Consider the following 23655-nt stretch of genomic DNA (forward strand, 5'->3'; position numbering starts at 1 on the left):
TTTTTTCCTCTTTTTTTAAAACATTGTTCCAATATAATTTCTTCTCCTTTCTACCCCCTGTTGAATTTGAACATTAAGTGATAGTCAAGTTGAAGACTCATGTGAGTAGAATGTAAAGACATTGGTAAGAAATGTAGGTGAATAAAAGCTGTGTATATTTTCATAGAATTTAGAAGAGTAATTTAATTTTATGACTTAATCGGATTGGTTTAGTAAAGGAACTGCCATATTTTTGTTAATTTAAATCTATAGATTCTCTGGAGCTATCTTTAAACCACAGAAGAGATGCAAAGTAAAACAAAAGTCTTTAAGCCTTGATTGCCTCTAATGGGACTCCTGGTACGTGCACAGCTCTGTGTATGTGAAGCTTCATAAACTGGATTTTTCATTATTAATTATTGGCAATCAGCTATGACCTTTCTGATTATAAGTTTAACAATAATTGAAACTAAAATTTGAGTGACTTTCATGGCTCGATTTCTATTGGGCTGTTTCTTCTGCGGTTAAGAGTACAATACTTCTAATTGTATAGCAACTTTAATTTTTGTGACTAAATTTCAGTAAATGCCATCATACCGAAAGAAGATCTTGAGGCCAGAAGAATTAAAGCTGTACTGAGTGCAGGTGGCAAGGCTTTGGTAGCAGAGGGGCTGCAGTGGTGGCCTCTGTGAGAAGAGGCCAGGGATTGCCCATGCCAGACATGGCTGGTTCCAGTGAACCTGCCACAGGACACAGCTGAGCTGGTCAGCCTGGTGGCACCTCTGTGAAACCATTTAAGAAAGGGGAGAAAATGCTGGATGGAAAGAGGAGGAGGGAACAAAGACTGAGAAACAGCGGAGGAAACAACACAGGTGAGACCAAGGTCAGGAGGAACAGAAGGTGCTCCATGGTGGAGCATGTATCCACTGCACCCTGTGGAGCACCTGTGCTGAGTAGGCGGATGTTACTGAAGGAACTGTGGCCCATGAAGACCCCACACGGGAGCAGAGGAAAAGAGTGAGATGGAAAGAATGTCAGAGAGAAAACGCTATGTACTGACCGTACATACCATACCACACCACTGCCCCACGTCCCGCTGCACTCCTTGGAGGGGGTTAGAGGAGTCTGGAGTCAAGTTAAGCCTGGGAAAGGGGGGAGAGGAGGTGCTGATTTAATGTTTGTCTTTTTCTTTCCTACTACCCAAGTTACTAATTACATTTTTATTTTAAGTGGCAATAAATTAATTAATTAACCCAAGTCAAGTCTGTTTTGCCCGCAACAGTAATTGGTAAGTGATTTCCCTGTGCTTAGCTTTGACCATGAGCTTTCTCATTCCTATTCTTATCTTTTCCCCCTGTCCTACTTGGGGGGGAGAAAGTGGCTGGGGGGGAGTCCAGCTGTTAGCTTAGGCTAACACCCACCACAGAAGCCCCTAGAATGGATACAGTCATAGAATCTTCTGAAACTGGTCTGTAATGGACTGCACAAAACTAATTCGGAACCATAGCTCTGGGACATGGGAGCTGTCAATTCTCAGTGAGGTTTTGAGTTTGTCACTCAATGATAATACTGTATGAGGCTCAAGGGAAAAAACATGCAAAGGTAGAAGGGGGATGGAGTATTCAGTTTCTTTACATTTCAGGAAATACTTGCGAGACCAATAACAAGAGAAGTGGCAGACAAACTTAGTTAAAAATAAATACACACAACTATATTTTTGATTTTGCTGTCTCAGATGTTCTTCAGACATTTGGTTATAATGTAATTTTCTACTGTGATTTCTATGTGTTTTTTTACTTCTTGGTTCAACTAATTAAAATCTGGTAAAAAATTGTAATTGGAGAATGATGTTCATTTATCAGTTGATATCCAGCAGGTCTTCAATAATTTAAATGTTCTGATTTAGGTAAGTTGATTTGGCATATACTACGTATTTTAGAAATATTTACACATATTTCAACTTTGAGTATGCTTTTCTTTTTCCATTGAGTAACATTAATAATAGAGGTGCAGGACGCTTTCTAGGGTATTAACAAATGTTTGGGGGTTATTGGCCTTTAGCTGTGCCTCAGGCCATCAGCTCCTCTCAGCTCCTTACTAATCCACAAGAAATGCCCTAGGCCTGAAGTCATTATTGCTTAATTCAGCACTAGGTTCTCTAGATTTGCTTAAAAACTTTTTTAGTTACCTAACCTATCTCACGAGCTGGTTTGCAGCCTCTAGTTGCAACCAAGTACTGCACCGTGAGAGGTTTCTTATTCAGTGCCATCATGTGCAGAATATTTCTTCCCTTCTGGTCATGGACAGGTATAGTGCAAATGAAAGAGTAGGAGTTGCACAGCTGGCATGGTAACTTGTGCCTCATTGAGTTTTATTGCTGTATGAAGCAATTTAGGCATGCATAGGAGAACTGATGAAAGTATTTTCCTATCAATACTGGTATTTCAAAGGAAAGGAAAATGTTTATAAGATTTTATATTCTGTCAATATTTGAGATATTAACAGTGTGTAGTACTTGTCATTTGGTCCTCATAACTTGCTGGAAAGTGTTTAAGTAGTTTCTCTTTGCACTGTGTTCTACGCAGTGTAGTTTTGGAACTTTTGTCCTCAATGCTTTCATTGCTGCTAAACTGTGGCTTTTTATACTGTTCTTAGTTTGATGCATTTACTGTATGCTTTGGAAACATAAAGGAAGTACGTGTCACTCTTTTCTCATCTCTCTCATTCTCAGAACTCTCCAAGTTATTTTCAGTCTTGTGTTTTAGAACTTGAAATACTTATTTTCATGGTTTACCTTAATGCATAGCATTATATAGGCACAAACCAGGGCACTGGCCAAACTAAAGCAATTCTCCAGTCTCTGCTGCCCATGAGTGCCTGATGAAGGAGAATCAATTATGGAGACTGCATAATTGAAGAAAAAGAGATGTTTTGTGTTGAAATTGGTTAGTTTTAGTCTCCCTCCCTTAGTAATTTTCTTAGCAATTAATAATTCCTCCAGATTTTGAGGAGAACTGAAAAGTTATTTGTTCTCATTCAAATCTCGCTAGTTTTTCCTTGATCCTTTGACTTGTGTTCAGTGGGAATTTTTCCCAGTGTAATTAGAGCAGATTAGTAACTCACTTATTTAGTTAATGGTAATAAAACCAGTCACTTCTAGGAGGTGTTTACCACAAGGATCGTGTTCCACAAGTGTTATGAGTACACATATCATTAACCATTACAGTACATTCATGTTAAGAAAGTTCTGTGTGGACTTAGCTTACTTACAGTTTTCTATATCTTCATCTATGGTGTCCATAGACTGCAATAACTAATCCACGGTAAAGCTCATTTCTACACTTCATCAGGAAAACTTAGAAAGATCATGATTCAAGAGCTGGAGGATAACACCCTGCAGAACTGAAATTTGTCCAGTTCTGTCAGACAGTTATTATAGGTGAATGTTTCTTTCTGGAAATATTTGTCTTCATGGCATCACACTGGTACAGTATTTGATGTTAGTATATTTTCTATAAAAATTCTCTTGTTTTAGTATTTAGTGAAGTCACTATTCCATATGATAAATATAATTTATCGTGTATTCAATTTAACATGATTAAAAAGATCCTTAGCAGAAAAACACTGGGGGAACTTTTTCTGTTAAGCTGATCAACTTTTTCTGGTAGACTGTGTTGTTTGGCATAGCTGTGAAAGATGTCATTTTTCAACTCAAGGTTATAAACAATATCTGTGCATAAGAAATAAATTTCATATTTCCTAAAAGTCTCAGTCTGGACCTTTAATCAGTTAACTATGTATTTCAGCAGTTTCCAGCTATCCATGATGTCAGCTGAAGCAGAAACATAACAGCAGAGGAGAAATTGGTTATCTGTGCTTTCAAAGGGCTTCAGCTGGGGTAAAGAGCACTCCCTTAGCTTATGTGCTGAGTGACCCTCTTAACTTGGTTAATATAGGTAGAGAATGTGTGTGACTAGTAAATGGGATTCTGTTTCACCTTCAGGGACTTGGGTTGAGCTGTCAAAGGAGACTCCAGTAACTCCAATGGAAGGTTTCTCTCCCTGCTTTGTTTTTTTGTTTTTTTGGGGTTGTTTTTTTTTTGTGTGGTGGTGGTGGTTTTTTGGTTGTTTTTTTTTTTTTAGATAGCACATTTGGCAAATCTGATTGTGCCTTACATGGGAAACTAAAATAACTTTTAATTTTTAAACTACAATAGATCTTCACATATTTTACACTGTTTTGCTGCTAAATACCTGATTCAGTAAACTGAGAAATCCCTTTCTCTCTGTTATAGTAAAGCCAATTATTTTGCAGTGTAAAAATAACAACAGGAGTTACTCTTCTTGCCATGAGTCTGTTGAAAATGTTTTACCTTATAGTTGTGAATACGTTGCTGTTCTTTACCTTCCAATTCTGTGCTTGTAAAGTAGCTGTTTGACTTGTAAACAGTTTGAGTTCTAAGTTTATTCAGAACATCAAAATTTATCTGATAAGAGCAGCATAGAGGCTGAACAGATGATGTCTTTCGATTTTTATTTTAAAAAAACAACAAAAAAAGGGGATGAGGTTAAACTGGTCTTTAATCATGAAATGAGCAAGAACTTTCTGTATAGATGGAAGCTCTTGAATTGGGATACAGGGAATAGATGAGAGAGGGGATGTACGGAAAGCCAAAATAAAGTGAAAAGATAGATAAGTCTAAGTGATGTTACTCTGGAGAGTTTTGAAAAGCAGCAAGGTCACTCTAAGTTGGACAGGAAGATGGATATGCAGTTGTTGGGGTGGATGGATAGTGTCCTGATTCCTGGGTAGATTTCTAGGTTCAGGGGAACAAATGAAGTCTGAAAAGGCAACTTGCTAATCAGCTGCAGAGCTGCTTGTATGTCTTGGATGACAGAATGGAAGAACAATACAGATGATGAGGGTCTACATTATGTTTGAAAGAGCAGTTGCTGATGACAGTGTTTGGACGAGAAAGAAAAAGGTAACATGTAAACTCAGCCATTTAAAAAAAACCCAGTGTGTAATATTCCCAGTTTAGACTAAATTGAGACCTATTTAGCAGCTTCTGTATTTTAAGAAAATTATCTGTAATACTGTGTAGCTAAGATTTTTGCAGTGATTCAGTAGTTAATTCAGTAGACTTAATTCAGTCACTATGTGGTAAGTTGACCCTGGCTAGATGTCAGGTGCCCACCAAAGCTGCTCTATTACACCCCCTCCCTCAGCTGGAGAGGGGAGAGAAAATATAACAAAAAGCTTCTGGGTCGAGATAAGGACAGGGAGAGATCGCTCACCAACTACTGTCACCGGCAAAACAGATTCCACTTGGGGAAATTGGTTTCATTTATTACCAATCAAAAGTCAAGAGTAGGGTAATGAGAAATAAAACCAAAATTTAGAACACCTTTCCCCCACCCTCCCTCCTTCCTGGCTCAACCCCACTCCCAGTTTTCTATCCCTCCTCCCCCCGGCAGCGCAGGGGAACGGGGAATGGGGGTTGGGGTCAGTTCCTCGCATGTTGTCTCTGCTGCTTCTTCCTCCTCAGGGGGAGGACTCCTCACTCGTCCCCTGCTCCAGCGTGGGGTCCCTCCCATGAGAGACGGTCCTCCACAAATTTCTCCAACATGAGTCCTTCCCACGGGCTGCAGTTCTTCACGAACTGCTCCAGCGAGGGTCCTTTCCCTGGGCTGCAGTCCTTCAGGCACAGACTGCTCCAGCGTGGGTCCCCCGCGGGGTCACAAGTCCTGCCAGAAAACCTGCTCCAGCGTGGGCTCCTCTCTCCACAGATCTGCCAGTCCTGCCAGGAGCCTGCTCCAGCATGGGCTTCCCATGGGTGCACAGACTCTTTTGGGCATCCCCCTGCTCCGTCATGGGGTCCTCCCCAGGCTGCAGGCGGATGTCTGCTCCCCCGTGGACCTCCCTGGGCTGCAGGGGGACAGCCTGCCTCACCATGGTCTTCCCCACGGGCTGCAGGGGAATCTCTGCTTCAGTGCCTGGAGCACCTCCACCCCCTCCTTCTTCACTGACCTGGGGGTCTGCAGGGCTGTTTCTCTTACATATTCTCAGTCCTCTCTTCCATCTGCTGTTACAGAGCAGGTTTTTTCCCCTTCTTAAGTCTGTTATCCCAGAGGTGCTACCACCGTCACTGATAGGCTCGACCTTGGCCAGCAGCGGGTCTGACTTGGAGCCGGCTGGCATTGGCTCTGTCGGACATGGGGGAAGCTTCCAGCAGCTTCTCACAGAAGCCACCCCTGTAGTCCCTCTACTACCAAAACCTTGCCACACAAATCCAATACACATTATGATAGAACGTCTCTTGGTTTTTTTCCTCTTCATTGTTCACCCAACTTTGCTTAATGAATTTTTAATGAGGATACAGTTTTCTAAAAATGTTGAGTCTTCTAGAATTTATTTGTTCGCTCTTGAGCTCAGTGTAGTTAGTCCCATGAGTAGTCACTTGTGTATGTTGTGCCAGGCTAGTATCTTTCTCAATTCCTTGTATTTCTGAGGTAACTACAGAAAAACAACTAACTAAGAAGGAAAAATGAGAGTAACATAGACCTATTTAAAAAACATCCCCCCCCCAACAAACAAAAACTCCATGACAAACAAAAAATGGAAATCACAAAAAGCAAACTTAGCTGTATGTCTTTTAAAAAAATCATGTCTAGGTATTTAAATTTTATTGGTTTTCTTCATCTTTCCGTTTAACATTTTATTGTTCTATATAGTATAAAAAGTATTACAGATTTATATATTGCTACAGATATGTGATTGCTGAAGTGAACTCTCAAAATGTTTCTTACTGAGCTACAGTATTTGCTTCAAATGAGAGTCCCTTCCCTTTCTCCCCTTCTTTCTTTGTAGGATATGTGAATTAGATGATTTGGATACAGAATTGGTGCAGATGTTTAGACTAAGGATTGTAATGTTGTTATTTCTGTTTATTGCTATAAGAAGTGCTGAACTGCAATAGAAGTGGCTTATTTACTATTAGCCATAAAATGAAAAATCACCTTCAAGCTTTAAGTTGCAAAATTGAGAAGAATAAACATGGTATTTCCTCAAAACAGGGAAATTGCTTGTGTTTTTCTAGAAAAGTATATGCTGCATGAAATCAATGATATACTAAATTGTTAGTATAACAATTAATTAAAGTAGATATCTGTTATAAAATTCTCATTAAATTGTTCTGTGCAGTCATCGTGCATAATTAAGACCCACAGGAAAACATTTGAAACCCTAATGTTCTCTTTTATTGTATTTGCAGATTCACATCATAGATTTTGATGATGAAAATAACATTATAAACAAAAACGTTCTCCTTCATCAAGTGGGTGAAATTTGGCACATTAGTACCAGTCCTGCAGATAAAGGTGTACTAGCAACCTGCTACAATAAAAGTAAGTCCTTTCTAACCGTGTTAAACTTGTTTAAGTGTTTTGATATTTTTGAATGTTCAAAGATTGAACATCTAGCTATGTGTAAACACTTTAAATCAAAATTATCAACACAGGCATTTTCCAAAAAATCTGCTGTACCATTACCTATACATCATTTGTCTCATATTCTTAGGTCATCTTAGTTAGAAGTCTACTTCTGCATTCACATCAAGGAAAGCAGCAAAGTAAAAGTATAGCTTGCCTGATTAATGCAAAGCATGGCAAATAAAATATATTCTTGGTATTTTAGATGTCATTCTTTTTATTGTTTTATATGTTTGCTTTTGAAAGTGGCAGTAAATGTCTTTCAAAACAGCATCATGCCAGCCAGCATCAAGCTCTGTTTTAAAATTGCAAGTGAAGTTTGTATATAATGTTATTTGTCATATGTTAAATGCAGATATGCCCACAGAGAACTATAAATTCTTATATAAATATCTCATCAGAAACAGTAGGAATGCTCCATGTGTAACCTAGCACTAAGTGCACAGCTGTTGAGATTAAGGATCTCTGTGCATTTCCTAGATGAGGCAGGTGTGAAGATTTTCTGTCATGAGGCTTGAAAAATCCACTTGCATCACTTGGGGAAGGGAGTACTCTTTCTCTCTGACAAGCAAGAAATCTGTGCTGTCAGTTGGAATAAATACTATTTCTTCTAGTAAATATTAGTCTATTCTTCTATGGAAATATGGTCCAAGAATATAAGAATAATGAAGTGAGTTTCAGGCTCTGTGCATCTGTGGATGGTTGTGGAGATGAGAATTCCTGCTGCTCACCTGGTGGCTATATTGGAGAGAAGGTTCCAGCACTGCTCGCTTCTCCTGGTTCTTTTGGATTGAAATAAAAGTGCTAAAATTTGAATTTCTTTCACAAACCTTATGTGAATCTTTTGAAGACAATTATAGAAGATAAGTAGAGTAATAAAGAGCTTTTTTGGTTTTCTAGACTGAAAATGATCGTGGGCATTTTGACTAAGAGAGCACTGAAATGGTATTGGCCTGGTTTTTGACTACTTTTTACTCTCTGGTTGACTTGGTGAACATAACTTTCTCACCTTGCCAGTGATCCATGGAAAAAATGAGAAAGCAGTAATCGGGCCTGAAATTCTAAAGTAGTCTTAGTAATTTTCTGGCTAGTTTCAGGGGAGAATCTGAGAAAGTTGTCGGAAGTCTCCTTTAAAGAAAACCAAAACAAGTTTCTAAGTTTCTTTCTCTAGCCTTTCTGACTTGATTGCATTTTTATTTTCTTAAAGAATATTGTGCTGCACGGAATAGTGTGAAACATTTTAAAGAATTTCTGTACCTCTTTTTCAGTACATAACTGAACAGCAAGATGGTACGAGATAGCTTATCAAGACCAGTATTTCATGTATGTAACATACCGTTTAATGTTAACCAGTCTTCATTTTTTCAATTTGTGTCTATTCTTGAGCTCAGGTATTGCTCTAGAAAGTATGGCAAAAACAATTGTATACTTTTTTCTCAAGAAGGCCTATATTTAAGTTCTTTATAGCAATTCCTTACAGCAATATGCATATTAATTGAAAATTCTCTTTCGGAGAGAGCTTACTGAGATTGCTAGAATTGAGCTTCTATCCAAACACTCTAAATATCTGTGAGTTTTCTGATTTCCATTATTGGACCTATTAATTCATATGTATGTTTTCTATTCTAGCTTGTGTTCTGGATTTAGTTTACCTAGTTTCTGAACATGAGGGTTTATTGTTTTACTTCATGTATCTTCATTTAGAATCATCAGCCATAAACTTTCTGCAGAAAATTAAGCAATGGAAACCTTTTAATTTTTTTTTTTTTGTATTGTATTTGTTTTGTTATTTTAAAAAGACTCTTAATTGTTTTCCTCATTGAAGTACCAGTCAAATGAGATGATGCTGTCAGGAACAGTCATACGTATTGTGACCATCTCTGCATCTGAACCCAATACTACTGACAAATCTTGACTGTTTTTGAAACTGGGAGAGTGAAGAAAAGTGGTGTGTGTCCATTAGTAATAGCTATTTTTTGAAGTTGCTTAAATAAGTGGTGAAATGTGGCACTGAAGAAAAGTGGAATCACGTGCATTTTGCATTTCATAGCTCACTGAAGTAAGCTAATGGAATAGGGTGAAGCACTCATGAAAAAACTTTGAAATTTCCTCTTTTATATTGGGAGAGATACTGAGTTTTCTTTCACTTTCTTACACTTATAGTTAGCGTAACCAAGATATGAATAAGGTCTTATGTTACTTCATGAAAAAACATGTAGTAGGTGCAAACAGAAGAGCACTTTTTTCACAGCTCTCCTGTTCTTTGTTTTGTGTCTGGGAGAAGTATGCCTTTAATATAGGAAGTTTGGGGAATATAATAGTGGTTGAACTGAAAGAGTAATACTGTGTACCTACTTTGAAGAGAGCTTTTTGAGTCTTGATTAACTTTTTAAAAGCATTTTGCAGCTAGTGATACAGAAAAATATTGATTCCTGAATAATTTGCTTCAGTGTTTCAGTCATCTGGACTTGCTGTTCTTCCGACCATAGATTAATTCTTTTTCTAGAGCTGACTTACGCAAGATAAAAGATTTTTTTTAAACGTACTTTCCCTATAACTTAACTACTCTTCCTTTTTTTAATCATACCATATTTTTAAAATGTAGTGAAAAATCTTTCCTCAGTATCCAGTTGTTATCATCCCCTGTAATATTATTGAGACGTTCAAACTCTTTTTTTACTTTATTAACTACTTGACAGTTGAAACTACTGCCTCAAAGTCAAAGATAACGCTAGCGGTCTTGCTGTATGTTTTGAAATACAAGGGATCTGATGTTATTTGCTTCTCTTTTCTCTTGTAAGGATTAAATTTAGCAAAATAATTGTAATACACAAAGCTTTTTGTTAATTTCTGCTGAGTGCTAAGAATTGCATGAGGGAAACTGATACTCTTATTCAGCTGGTAACGATAGGTTATTTGTGGGGTCAAGAATCAAATGGAAAGTTATAAGCCCTCTGTGTGTTTGAGAAGGATGCTGATGCAATAATGTTTGGAAGTTTTTGCTGTTCTGGTTGAGAAAGGCCTTGAATTGATGTAACAAGGCTGTTAATCAAAAGTTGAAAGATGTTCTTGGATGGGTAAGTTCCTGTGTTTGGGTTTTTGGTTTGGTTTGGTTTTTTTGTGGTTTTTTTTGTTTTCCTTCAAAGAGGGCATTTTAGCTACTTCTAAGCATGATTGTGTGGGATTTTACAGATCTGAAGCTTTTTTTCCATGCATGTGTATATGTATGTATGTTTTTTGGTGTCGTTCCCCCCCCCCCATATATATACACAGCATCTGTTTCCAAAGTCATTTTTCCCCCCTGAATCATACAGGTAGGAAGCCTCCTTCAAAAGGAATGATGCTAATGTAGAAACAATGTGCCCCTGTCACTTGCTGGGGGGTTTACAAATTTTTTTTTTCTTCCCCTGCTTCATGGATAAGTGAAAACTTTTTACTTGTACTTGACTCGTATAAGTAAAAGAGGCATAAGGAGGTACAACTTCAAATGTACATCAGTAGTAGTAGTAGTATTAGTACACCTACTGAAGAGCAAAGTCATGTGCTCATGAGTCATAATAGTTAGGCTTCCATGTCAGTGAAAATTAATTTCCTTGTTGTCTACTGGATTGTTTTTAAGTGCTAAACACACATTAGAAATACCAATTTAGGAAAGTCATGTAATCGCAAAGGGAAAACTTATTTTACTCAGTTCCTGTCTTGATTATAGTAGTCCCCCCGGTCCCACCAATGATGGATATATCACTTAGGGAATTTTATACTATTACTACTGATGTTATAAGAAGATGATTTTATTATCAAGTGATAGGCTTACTAGTAATGTGTAATCTTGCCTAACTTTCAGCAAAGATCAGAAATCTACTATGCTGAAGGCATAGTACTTGCCTATATTATACATTTCTAACGTACTCGGCAATATTGTATGCTAGAAATGTATTAAGACCATTCCTGTGTAACTCGCGTTGCTAATGGGCAAGATGTGTATTCAGTAGATCTAGTAGTTGATCAGAGGTGATGTTGTGTTTCTGCTTCTTGTCATTTGCCACCTTTGCTGTTAAAAAATTGCTTTTCTCATGTTCAAATGGTAGTCCAGATATAGCCAAAGTATGATAAAACACTGAATGTTTTTTGATAAAACACTAAAACCGATTTGGTAACAGATAATGTTTTGTAAGGTTAATTTTGCATCTCTATTTTAATAAATAAATGATTTCCTAGGGTTTTTAAACAAACTTTATGGTTGTGGCGGGGGGAGATATCAGCGTAGCAATCTGTGAACCTAGTGGCTTTCCTATGTTTTAGAAACATAATTGGATCCTTCAGATCCATGGTTTAAAATAAATAAAAATCCCTGACATGAGCTACCTATTTTAGGCAGTCATTACACTGAGAAGTAACTACTTCCCCCCCCCCCCCCCCCCCCCTTCTGCAAATGTGTTTGGCAGCTATTTGGTATTGTGAGCACTGTAAGAATTAGGAATGCTGTATTTTATCCCAGATTCCCTGACTGAAGGGAGAAGAGTGCATAAATACATGAAGAAGCTAGGTATAAGAGAGAAAAGAAGGATTAAAATCTGAATATCTTGGGGATGGGGGAAGAAGGCTTTGTAAAATTAATACTTGAGATCTCTAGATGAACTTATGCACTGTTAGTCAGTTTTGTGACATATTGATGCATTATTTTTCCCCCTTACTGCGGCAAGTCAAGTGTATTAAAATAGGGGGTGGGTTTTTTTCTTGAACAGGATAAGATTGCTACTGACAGCTTTAAAATAGGTAAAAATTAATGGGAAAAATTAGTTTTGTAGTCTTCTAGCTTTAGAAGTTAAATTAGATTGTTAAAATTCAGTATGATATAGATTAGGTTCTAAAAAAAAGCTAAAAGGATGGATTGTTGAGAAAAGGGTACAATGTACAGAGGGTTTTGGGTGATGATAAAAGTGGCAATAAGCTAGAGTACTGCAGTTGCATTTTAATTGGTTAATGCTTAATCTCTGAAAATTTACACATGCTTATTTGCCTTTAGTATTTATTGATATCTTAGTTATGTTCAACAAAGCAGAAATCAAATAATTTGCTTCACAGGGGTCCAGAATTAAAATGGAGGATGCTGTATTTAGTGGAAAATCCCTGTCAGAACAATTCTAGGAACTTTACACCTTGCTTCTTTTTTGCTATTCTGACTAGCTGTAGTCAGTTGGCTATTCACTTTTTACTTTCTTTTAACTAAGATGTGACAGGAGTGACACTTTTTAAAAAAGTGAATAAGAAAGGTGGCAAAGTAATTAAGGACATTATAGTATCTTAGTAGAAATGCACTTTTAAATATCAGAAAAGAATAATGATGGGGTGGGGTGAGGGTCAAGAATGTACCCTCCAAATAATGATATAAACCAATGAGAATAATGGTACACTAAATATAATATAAAGATTAAAAATGAGGATAAATTAGTCTTCAAATTTGCAAAAAGTTGGTAGCCATCCAAGACGTCTATTCACCTGCTGAGGGGAAAATAATTTCACATGTGTATTGCTAAAAGTTTGAAAGAAGCCTTGCTTCACTACACAAAAGTGCATTCTAACCTATGCTAGCATAAATTTTTCATTGTGATAAGGTGAAATGCCAAAACCTTGTAGATCGTGCTAGAGTGGAGTCACTTGGGAACTAGAACAATGAAAACCTGACAAAGCCCTAGACCCCACTGGAATACGATCCCTATACAGTCTCAGTATTGCTGAAGTTTCAGGCTACAGGAGCGGAAATTGGAAAGCCATTTGAATGGACTTTTAATAGTGTTCCGAGGCAGGAAGAAATACCAACAGACAACAGACTGGAACGTGTCTAATACCATTTTTGTATTCTTCTGTAAAGTAGGTGATGGAAGCCTCAGCTCTGGGGTTGGCTGAAAAAAGTGGGAGCCCTGGGTTAAGATCAAGTTGGGGAATACTTGAAAATATGTTGATTTCTGAATGATGGCCTCTTTCTCAGTCCAGTTTATAATACACTGTCATCGGGTATTTGAAAAATTTACCAGTTAGGTGGATGTGCATTGGTAGGTACAGGTTGTATGTGGTTTTTGAGTGTGAGTGTGTCTTGCTATGCTTTGTTTCTTATAGAACTTCATTTTAATCTGCTCTCTTGTTTATACATCTCTTCCCTTCTCTCACCTGCTATTTTAGAATACTGTTAAAATGGAGACGGACTATTTCCTAAGGACTTATAAAGTAAATTTCAGGTGCATTATTAAAGGAATAGAGAATGCAGAGGGATTTTTTTGTAGGCCATTTGAAGAGTTTTGCAGCCATGCCACTTTGCCAGCAACGGATGGCTTCTTTCTGAATGACTTGTGTCTGGTCTCTGCACAGCAGAATATTCAGAATATTCAGTAAAGAGGGTGAATGCTCGTGATGATGTGTTTGGGGAAAACTATCATTCTAAAATAATATTTTTATAAATATAAAGGGAAGCCTTAATCCGATAGTTTCTACTTTATTCTTTGCAGAACCTGAATATAACTTTCATTATATCCTATAAGGTAGAATAAAACCTCAGAATTATACATTGCTCTGAGATACTGATGAATCTATTCAGAATATCAGTGAGGAACTAGTGGTTTGTTTAAATTTTGATACTCTCTCATGGCTAGCTACTTGGGTAGTTAATACGTTCTGGTAGATGTACAGATGCTTAGAAGAGATGGTAAAATTGTTTGGGAAGTCAAGGGGTAAGGCAAACTGGTGGGTTTACATGAAGTGATGGGGAGATAGAGGAGTGGAAATAGAGAAATGATCCAGACTAAAAATTCTGCATTGGTAGAAAATACAGTTTGCCTGCTGAACCTCTAATTGGATCTAGGTAGCTATCTCCATTACTGTAAAGGTGAGTTTTCAGGGAGGGATTGTAAGCAGCTACTTCAGCGTATCTCCTGCTTGCAGGTGAAGGAAATGCTTGGGGGTGGGGGGCAAAAGTAAATGACCCGATCTCAAGAGCATAATCATAGGCAATGCCAATGTACTGTTAACTGTCACAGATCTGATGGGGAAATGTTTACTGAAAGACAAAGTGAAGAAATGAAGGAAGTGGTGTAATTGGAGAAATAAGGAGATCCTGAAGGAAGGAGTTCTCAAAAACAAATAAGGGGTATGTTACTTAAAGGACAAGCATATGACTGCAACTATGCGTGAGTAAGCAACAAGGTGTGAGGTGGTATGTAGCCTTTGGGCAATCAGTTCTGTGTAAGACTGTAGAAATGTTAAAGGGGTAAGATACGGCCCTTAAGTGTTAGCATTTTGTAGGTGTTTTCTGTAGCATTTAGTGTCTGTCAGTAGAAAAATCTATTATTGTGACTAAATGTCTGCCTGCTCAATTTTTTGATTAGTGCTTTCTATTTTGCATTTTCTTTCTTCATCTGTGGCAACTCCCCCTATTTTCCTGAGGCCTTATGTTCTTCTTCCTTTCCATGCCATTTACTGAAATGCTCAATGAAATAATTTGTTGATTCTTAAATCGTTGAGTCTAACTTTTAGTTTTGATGCTATAAGATGAACAGTGGTCTGAAGACTTCATTTCTCTTTTTTACTGTTTCAAACAGTGCTAGCAAACTAAACAAAATGTTTATGCTGATAGTTTATGCAGTTGTGAATTGAGTTGCAAGGGTATTTTCACAGCCACAAGAGTACCTTTATGTAAATTGAAAACTTGAAAATTAGAATGTGACATAATGGGCCACAAAAAATAACAGCATTGAAGTCTGATGTTTGGAATTATTCACTTTAATGATGTCAAGCAGCATGGGAGCAGGTGTGGAGAGTGTGTGTGTGAGTATTTAAGAAGAAAACAACTCTTACCTGCTAGCTTGTGAGGTATAAAACCTGCTGACTCTAAACAAACAAGCAAACACACACACACACACACCCCCCAACTTAATATTGAATAATCAGGTTTTGGTATTGGACAGCTGGCTGCTCTTGGTTTTTTGCATCAGTATTGCTATAATGATATTTTTTGCTGGAAATTATAACCCATAGAGTAAAATAAATAATTTCAGGATATTAGACTAATATTTTAAGGTTATATATGTATTCCAGTAACTTGGAGAGGGCCATGGCATTGACCTAGGGACTGACTTGCAGTAGTGCGTGCTGTTAGACTCAGCATGTTCCCTGAGCAGTTTTGGTGTGGGCCACCTAGCACTTTCAGGCAATGGTGCTTAGAGGTAGTCCAAGAACATCATGAGTATTTGGAGTGCGGCCTCCTTCTTTCAGCTTACCCTGAAAAAATTTTGAGCTTAACTGTGTTAGCTGGCCTCAGGGCTGGAGAACTGTACCTGACTTTATTGAGTTGCCAAAAAATAAAATATCTGTCATGGTTCTCCATTGCAGATTGTTATAAAATACACAGATTGTTTGTTTTGGAGAATGTATTGCAGGGAAACATGCAAGTACTTCAGAAATTAGACAGAAGACATTATTAACACATATATGAAATAAATTAAGGTAAGACGCTATGGTCAAGAATTTCAGTTCTGCTTATCTCGGTATGATGGTTCTGTTGTGCAGCTTATTCCACAAAATTGAGAGAAATAATTTTGGAGATAATTTGGTCCTTCTAGAGAAGAACAGAGTTTTGGAACAGTTATCCTTTTTGTATAGCTTTTATACAGTGTCTAGTGCTATGAGGTGGTTGTGTTGTAATTAGGATTGCTAGATATTATGCAGGTATGTCTTAAAGAATGCTGATGAATTAGAGAAAACTTCACACTTCTCAATTTGAAGTGAATGTTTAATTGCTGGGTATTAGGTGCACAAGTTCGTTGAGGCAAAATATGTGTCTAACGATGATAACTGTCTAATTTATCCTAGCTTTTGCTTCTGAAGATGGTACTCTTTTCTAGCTGTTTTCAGATACTAAATTCTGAATTAGACCGTGGACCAGAGCTCTTTGCCAGCATGGTAATTTCTGAGTTTATAGAAAGGTTTCAAGTAATCTGAGGTTTAACAAATGTTCATGCTTTGACTAATTAGAAAGGAATAATTCAAACTCTTTAAATAATGTCAATAAATTATATAGAATATACTGAAGAATTGTTTTAGGAGTTGCTTGTGATTATTTTACCTGTGCTTTTCATCATTGAATGATATTTAGCAGAACTTCGAGAGAAAGTGTTTTGGGTTTTTGTTTGTTTGTTTTTTTTAACAGCTGACATTTCTTTTTCTTGATGACATTGAGACCATAGGCAGTCCTGAGCAAAGGAGCAACATGTCACATGCTGTCTGGTACTTCTGTCATCCTTGAAATGTGTGACTTTAGTCTCATCAAGTACAATTAAAAAATGACAGCTATTTTGAAGGAGGGCAGTTTTTCACAGAATGCTATATCCTGTGCTGCTTGGAGAAGAATGGTCATTGGTTATTTCTCTTAAAAATTCCTGTGGGAACAAAGGATGAAAGACATGTTATGTACAACTACACAAGGAAATGCAAAGTCAAAAAGAAAAACATGAATGTGTGTTCTTGATAGATTTATTATTATTTTTTGTAAGCTGGCAGTCACAGATCTTAAAAACAGTAGGAAGAATACTTGTCACCTTGTTCTTTGGGTGTCTTCTGTAGTAGTTCATGAAGGAAATACTTAAACAAAGTGTAAAGAAAAGTATTAGCAGGAAAATGAGCCCTAAAATGTTTAAAAGCCCATTGATATCTGATGACTCTTAACTGCTGCCAGAAATGCACCATGAGGTGAAGGCAAAATGAGCATTTAAATAGTTTAACTTGATTCTTAGGCAGACTTGTCAAATTAATAAGCATCTCTTGTACTGATGGCATCAGTATATGCTGTTGTACCTGTTCTGATTCATATTTGTTGCTAATGACACTAGAGATTTCTTTAAAAAGAGGGAAACATGACTGCAGTCTATCAATTGCAGAGCTGTTTAAAATCTAAACCAGCTATCAGTGAAGGTCTCTGTTGTATATTTATAAATGCAAAAAATTTGAAAGGGAAAAAGAGGGTGGTCATTTTTTCTTCCATTCCCTTCATAAAAGCAAGCAAACCAAATGCTATTTTTTGCTCATGTCCTTTCAACATTTTCCCCTTTCAAATCAGATCATCTTGTCCTGGTGACCAGGGAAACTGGCATCCCAGGATGTGTGTGCTGATGAAGGAAGGGCTATTGATCAGTCTGTTTTCAGACTTTCATTTTATTGGGCAGCTACTTAGCTTCAATGGCTAAGAAAAACTTGGAGGAATTTTAAATACAGTACACTTTTCCATAATAATTTGCAGTTTACAGAGCACAGTATGTTCTCCATCTCACGCTCCTCCATAACAGGATTATTTGCAGTTCACCTGAATGTACTAATAAGATTACTTGAACTGTTGGGAAAAGTAAGAGTGTCTTCAGTGCTGCAAATTAATCTGTGTGTGTTTCATTCCTTGTCTGTGCCTTCCTTTTGTTTTGAAATATGGCTTGCTTAAGAATTGGTTATCACAAACCCTAGTATGACTTCCTGTCCATTTCTGCTTTGGGGGTTGAGGGAAACGGAGGAAGAGCTGCTGAGATACCATTCCTATTTATCTCCAAAGTAGATCAGGAGGAAAAGGAGCCTAGTTATCCTGATTGATTATCAGGGTAACCTTCACCTATACAGAATTAAAAATTTTCTTGGACATAACTATCAGTTCTAGTGGAAAACCTACAGAGATGGGGGGAAAAAAAAGGAATGACACAATGATCTTGTTTGTTAGTGTGAACTATTTTTGGTATGGAGCGGATGGGTGAGATGCAGCAAGGCATTTTACCTTCATGCTGCTGTTTCTGTGAGAGGTAAGTATATAAGAACTATCTTTACCTTTTCCTTCCAAATGGAATAGTGCCAACCTGTTGATCAGACCAATGACTGGTTCATCTATACCAGTATCATGACTCCTACAGCAGCCACAGGAGATCCTATGTAGAACAGCATAGACAGGTTTATAGATAGGTCTCTAATCCCTTTTTGAACCAGCTGAGACTGCCTTCTGCCACAAACTTTTTTAACATCAATTTTCAGTCAGCTACTCACTGGCCAAAGTCCCCACCCTTTATTTTTAAACTTACCTTGTACTATTTCAGTGAGTGCCACTTAGTTCTAAGATTGCAAGATTTGGCCTGTAATAGCAATTCTTTCACCTTGCCACTGCTTTTCTGTTTCTGTAAACTTAGGTCATGTTCTTCCCAAGGTGTTTTCCTTCTAAATGAAATAGTTCTAACCTGTTGAACATCTAATAAGACAGTTTTTCTACCATCTTCGTTTACGTTGCCCTTCTCCAAATCTGCTATGCCCTTCTTTGGATGCAAACACTAGAATTGCATTCTCCTTTTGAGATATGGGCATTACCAAGTTTTTATGGGGCTGTGAAACAATGCTTTCTATTCTATTCTCAGTGCCCTTTGTATGGATGCCTGATGTTTTGCTGGCTTCCATAGCTACTGCTGCACATTAGGTGCAGTATCATGTCAGGATGGCTTAAATTATTTTTCTCTATAATGCATTAACTAACTTTTGTATGCAGAGAAGCTCATCTGTCACTTTTTTGGCCACCAAGTTTTCTGGAGTCCTTCAGTTGTTCCCGCCTTTGGCATGGCATGGAATTATCTGAAAGTGTCAACTCCTGTAAGACTAGGAGTTGATACTGTGACACTAATAACACTATTTGGGGAGCTCATGGTGGAATGCCTCTTTTGTTTTTAACTTTAGCATTTCAGATAAATCCTTGTTTTAAGTCCATGGGATAAAGCTAGATGAATTTCTCTCACTAGGAAGAGGGAAAATGAAATTTAAAAGCAAAATCTCTATCAGGTGTAACAATAATGAGATTTTTTTTAAGTCAGGTTGTTATCACTGCAACAAAAATAGATTCTATCTGTAAAGTGACTGACTAATGAAAGCAGCACTCTTAAAGTTGTTTTAAAAACCTTTCCCAGACTATTTTGAAATTAAGTACTTTAAAAATAATTTTCTATGTTGCTGTTGTCTTCTGTGTTTGCGCTTGCCCCTGCTTCTCTTAAGTATTCAATTTCTTAAATCCACTGAAATATATGTGGAAACCGATTTATTTTCCCAGTGCAAATGTGTTGTTCAACTCCTGTAAATATAGGTTCTGCACTTCCATTACATGTAGGGACATACAAAGCCACCAGAGGGCAAAAGAAAGTGCAAATGGAGAAGGCTGTTCTTATCTGCAACTTTACACATGCAGGCAGGAACGTGTGCAAACAAGATACAACCGCTGCACAGTGGCACCTGAAGACTCAGTATAAATAGCTCGGGTTTGTAGATCCAGAACATAGAGACATACAAACACAAAACTGCTGTTTAATTTTGATGAAAAAGAAAATGAAGTTTGCATTTAAAACCCATTAATTTAAAAACATTAAACCTGCTATGAGTTATGGTTGTCTGGTGCATTGCACGTACGCACAATAAACTTGTCTATTAAAAAAAAACAAACAAAAAACTTCCTGCAGAGAAAATTCATCAGTAAGGGTATTGGAAATAATGCTGCTGGTGATGCTTTCAACTGCTTAGTATTGAAAACAGCAGGTAACACTGACTTCACTGGTTTCACTTTCCTTTGCTGTAGTGAAAACACTCCATGTAGGGAAATCATTGATACAGCCATGTGATATGCTACAGTTATTAAAATGGGGAGGGAAGTTGAATGCAACTCTCTAAATATTCCCTAGTGCTCTTCTCAGCAGTAGTGGAGGCTTGTACAGAAGAAAGTTTATTCCCATAGTTTGAAGGAGGAAATAAATGTGCTTGAGGTTCTCCTAATGTTCTTTGTAGCTTGTACCTGTTGTTTTTCTATGAATTCTAGCTGTTATATGTAATCTGTAGTGTTCCTTTACAAGTACCCTTCAATAAGGTTTTAAGTGCCGTGGCTTACTGTCTGATCCAGATGATGGAAAACCACTACAGAAGTGGTGAATGGCTTGAGAAATTGTTCCATGCTAATTGCTGTTCAGGTTTGAAGGCCTTTGTGCATGGACGTATATTGAGTTCAGTCCAAATGACAGGTAACATAGCTGTATTATCTTAGTCTGTGCTATAATCTTATTCATATGTAAGACTGCAGTAGGAGTCAAGCTCAGTAGTGTCTCAGCCAGTGAGTAAGAGCAGATACATAGGGAAAAGTGTAAGAACTGGGGGATTCTATATAATATAATTAACTTGAAGCACAGATGCTTGTTATCCCTTGATTTAGGATTTCATCTTTATTTGACAGCCATTATCAGGATAATTGTAACATTTGTGCTGTGAAGCAAAATAGAACTAATATCAGAAAGAAGAGGGAGGAGAGAAAATTACTGAAATTGGAGTATTACAGGATGGTCATGATATTGAAAAGAGTGCTTCTAAAATACAGGAAGTGGATAAAATGCTTCTGAATTAGAACTGTCACTGGGAGAGAATCTGTTGAATTATCAAGCTGCTCTATCCTTCAGTATTAGAAGGCTTCATTCTCCTCCCCCTCCTTCCCCTTTTTTTTTTTTGAGCTTAGAACAAGAAGAATGGTTTTCCTTCTCCAATTTCAAAGAGCTTTTTAAATCAAAATTTTCAAATATTGAACTGAAATAGTATAATAAACTGAAAGAAAATGCGTTCTTTCTCCATCTCCAGTCAATGCTATTGTTGCAGTAAATAACATTTTGTAGATAAGCATAAGGTCTTAGAGTATGTGTTTAGGTGTTCTTGTCCAACTAGCTTGTTGAATAACTGAAACTTAGAGGCTTGGTTTTTTCAGGTTTGCATTAGACTTAGGAGTTATTCCTGAATCATGCAAGTGAAACCAAGCATAATGTGCAAGTTCCTTCCAGTAAATGTTAAGACATTTTGCAATTTCACCTTTTTTTGCATTCCATTTTCTGTGTCCTTTCCACCATGGAAGGATAGCCTGCTTCAGCTTTTCCATGTCCCATCTTTCTTGGAATGCTGGAGAGGCTGAAGAAGAGTTGCTTGCTTGATAGACTCTTAAGAGAATGCTAAATTTTTTTTTTCTTTTGCTCTTGCTGACTTTTATCAAAACCACAATTCAAGTCCTAGCCATATCTTAAATGTTTAGCTAATTGATAGTTTTTTTATAAGGTAGCAAATCTAGAGTTTGATCTAGTCACCTGATAACACTAAATCTGTAGTGTATTCTATTCTCTACAGTGCTTACGTGAAAATGTGTTCAAATATTTTGAAGACTATTATAATTCAAGTCCTTTTTTCACTAATTTTTAGGTGATGGTTTGCAACCTTAATTCTCTTAACTTGTGTGAGTGTTTTTTAAAAGGAAACTGATTATATTGACTTCATGCATCATCAAACAAGCATCAACATTTCTGACCATTAGACATAAAACTTAAGGACCATCGCAGACAGTTCTGCTCCTATAGCTACTGGAGTGACAGGTAGCTACAGGGAATATGAGAATTTGAGGTTAATGTTTATGTGCCTTTTCTGGCATGTGAAGATTATTTTGCAGCTCAGCATAGTTTTTTGATGTCCACTGTGGGTACGTGTGCCATCCAGTAGACCATTTCTCCACTGTTTAAGAATCATGGAGTAATTCAGGTTGTAAGGAATGTCAGAGGGTTTTAAGGGATGTTGAACTAGAGTTCAACCTCCTACCTGAAGCAGAATCAACAATGATATCAAACCAGGTTTTTCAGGGCCTTATATGTTTTGGGTTTTTTATGCTTAAGTAGAATTTTCCTTTATTTCAATTTGTGCCTATAGCCTCTTATCCTGTCACTGGGTGCTACTGAGAGAGTTTGACTCGGTCTTCTTTAGTTCCTAACAACATTATTTATTCACATTAATAATGTGCCTTCTCTTTTTCAGTCTCCAATCCCATCATCATCTCTGTGGCCCTTACCTGCACTTGCTCCAGTATATCTATGTTTCTTTTGTACTGGGGAGCCCAGAACTGAATGCAGTTTTCCATATGTGGTCTGCCCAGGACTGAGTAGAGGGGAAGGTTCACATCCCTTGACCTGCTAGTGATGATCTGTCTAACGCAGCCCAGGAGTCTGTTAGCTTTCTTTGGCACAAGTGCACTGCTGGCTCATGTTTACATTGTTGCTTCCAGGACCCGCAGGGCCTTTTCTGCAGAGCTGTTCTCTAGCTGCTCAGCCCCCCCAGTGTGCACTGGAGCATGGGGTTACTCCTCCTCGGGTGCAAGGCTTTGTGTCTCACTGTTGAACTTCATGAGGTTCCTGTTGGTCCATTTCTGCAGCCTGTTGCGGTCCCTCTGAGGTTCCCTGAGGTCATTAATGAAGATGCCAAACAGTATTGGCCCCACTGTTAGCCCCTGGGATACACCAGTAGTGACTGGCTTCCAGGTGTATTTCATGCCACTGATCACAACCCTTTGAGAATGGCACTCATTGAGTTCTGCCACTTTTCAACCCACCATGTTGTCCACCTGTACTTCATCAGCTTGTCAGTGAGGATGTTATGGGAGACTATACCAAAGGCTTGTTAAAGTAAAGATAAACAACATCAACTACTCTCCCCATGTTTACCAAGCCTGTATTTTCAAGTTAATTTTCATTGCAGAATGCAGTCAAATTTGTCAGGCATGATATCCTCTTCATAAATCTGTACTGAGTGCTCCCAGTCACTTTATATTTGGAAATGTTTTACAGGTTCACTTAATCTGTCACCTTCCTAGGGACTGAGTGGAGGCTGACTTTCTTAAAGTCCTCAGGAACCTCTCCCCATCACCATGACCTTTCAAAAATAATTGAAAGTGGCCTCATAATTACATTGGCAAGCTTCCTCAGCTCTTGTGAATGCATCCACTCAGGTCCCATTTGTTTAAATATTCCCAAACTTGATGCTTCTCTATTGAGGGTGAGTCTTTATTGCTCCAGACCTTCCCACTGGTCTTGGAGGCCTGGGATCCCTGAATCCTGAGGGTAGTAAAAACCAGGGTGAAGAAAACATTCACTACTTCGGACTTCTTTGTGTTCTCTGTAATCAGGTCCCCTGCCTCATTCAGCAGTGGGCCCCCATTTTCTCAAGTCTTCCCTTTGCTGCTGATATATCTGTCGAAGCCCTTCTTGTTGATTTTTGTCTCTTACCAGATTCAGCTCCAGAGGAGCTTTGGCTTCCTCACCACATTCTTGTGTGGTGAGATATTGTTTCTGTG

General features: G+C 37.8%; 1 protein-coding gene across 3 annotated transcripts in view; it reads left to right on the forward strand.

Moving 5' to 3' along the window:
• Window positions 1–23655, forward strand: part of EIPR1 (EARP complex and GARP complex interacting protein 1) — a 97414-nt gene that overhangs the window by 11532 nt on the left and 62227 nt on the right. For all 3 annotated transcript variants that reach the window (XM_075049212.1, XM_075049210.1, XM_075049211.1), the window contains exon 3: window positions 7253–7385. In XM_075049212.1, the coding sequence (XP_074905313.1) occupies window positions 7253–7385 (133 nt within the window). The remainder of the gene's footprint in view (window positions 1–7252; window positions 7386–23655) is intronic.

This window comes from Buteo buteo, chromosome 17, assembly GCF_964188355.1.
Source record: "Buteo buteo chromosome 17, bButBut1.hap1.1, whole genome shotgun sequence".
NCBI classification, from domain to species: domain Eukaryota; kingdom Metazoa; phylum Chordata; class Aves; order Accipitriformes; family Accipitridae; genus Buteo; species Buteo buteo.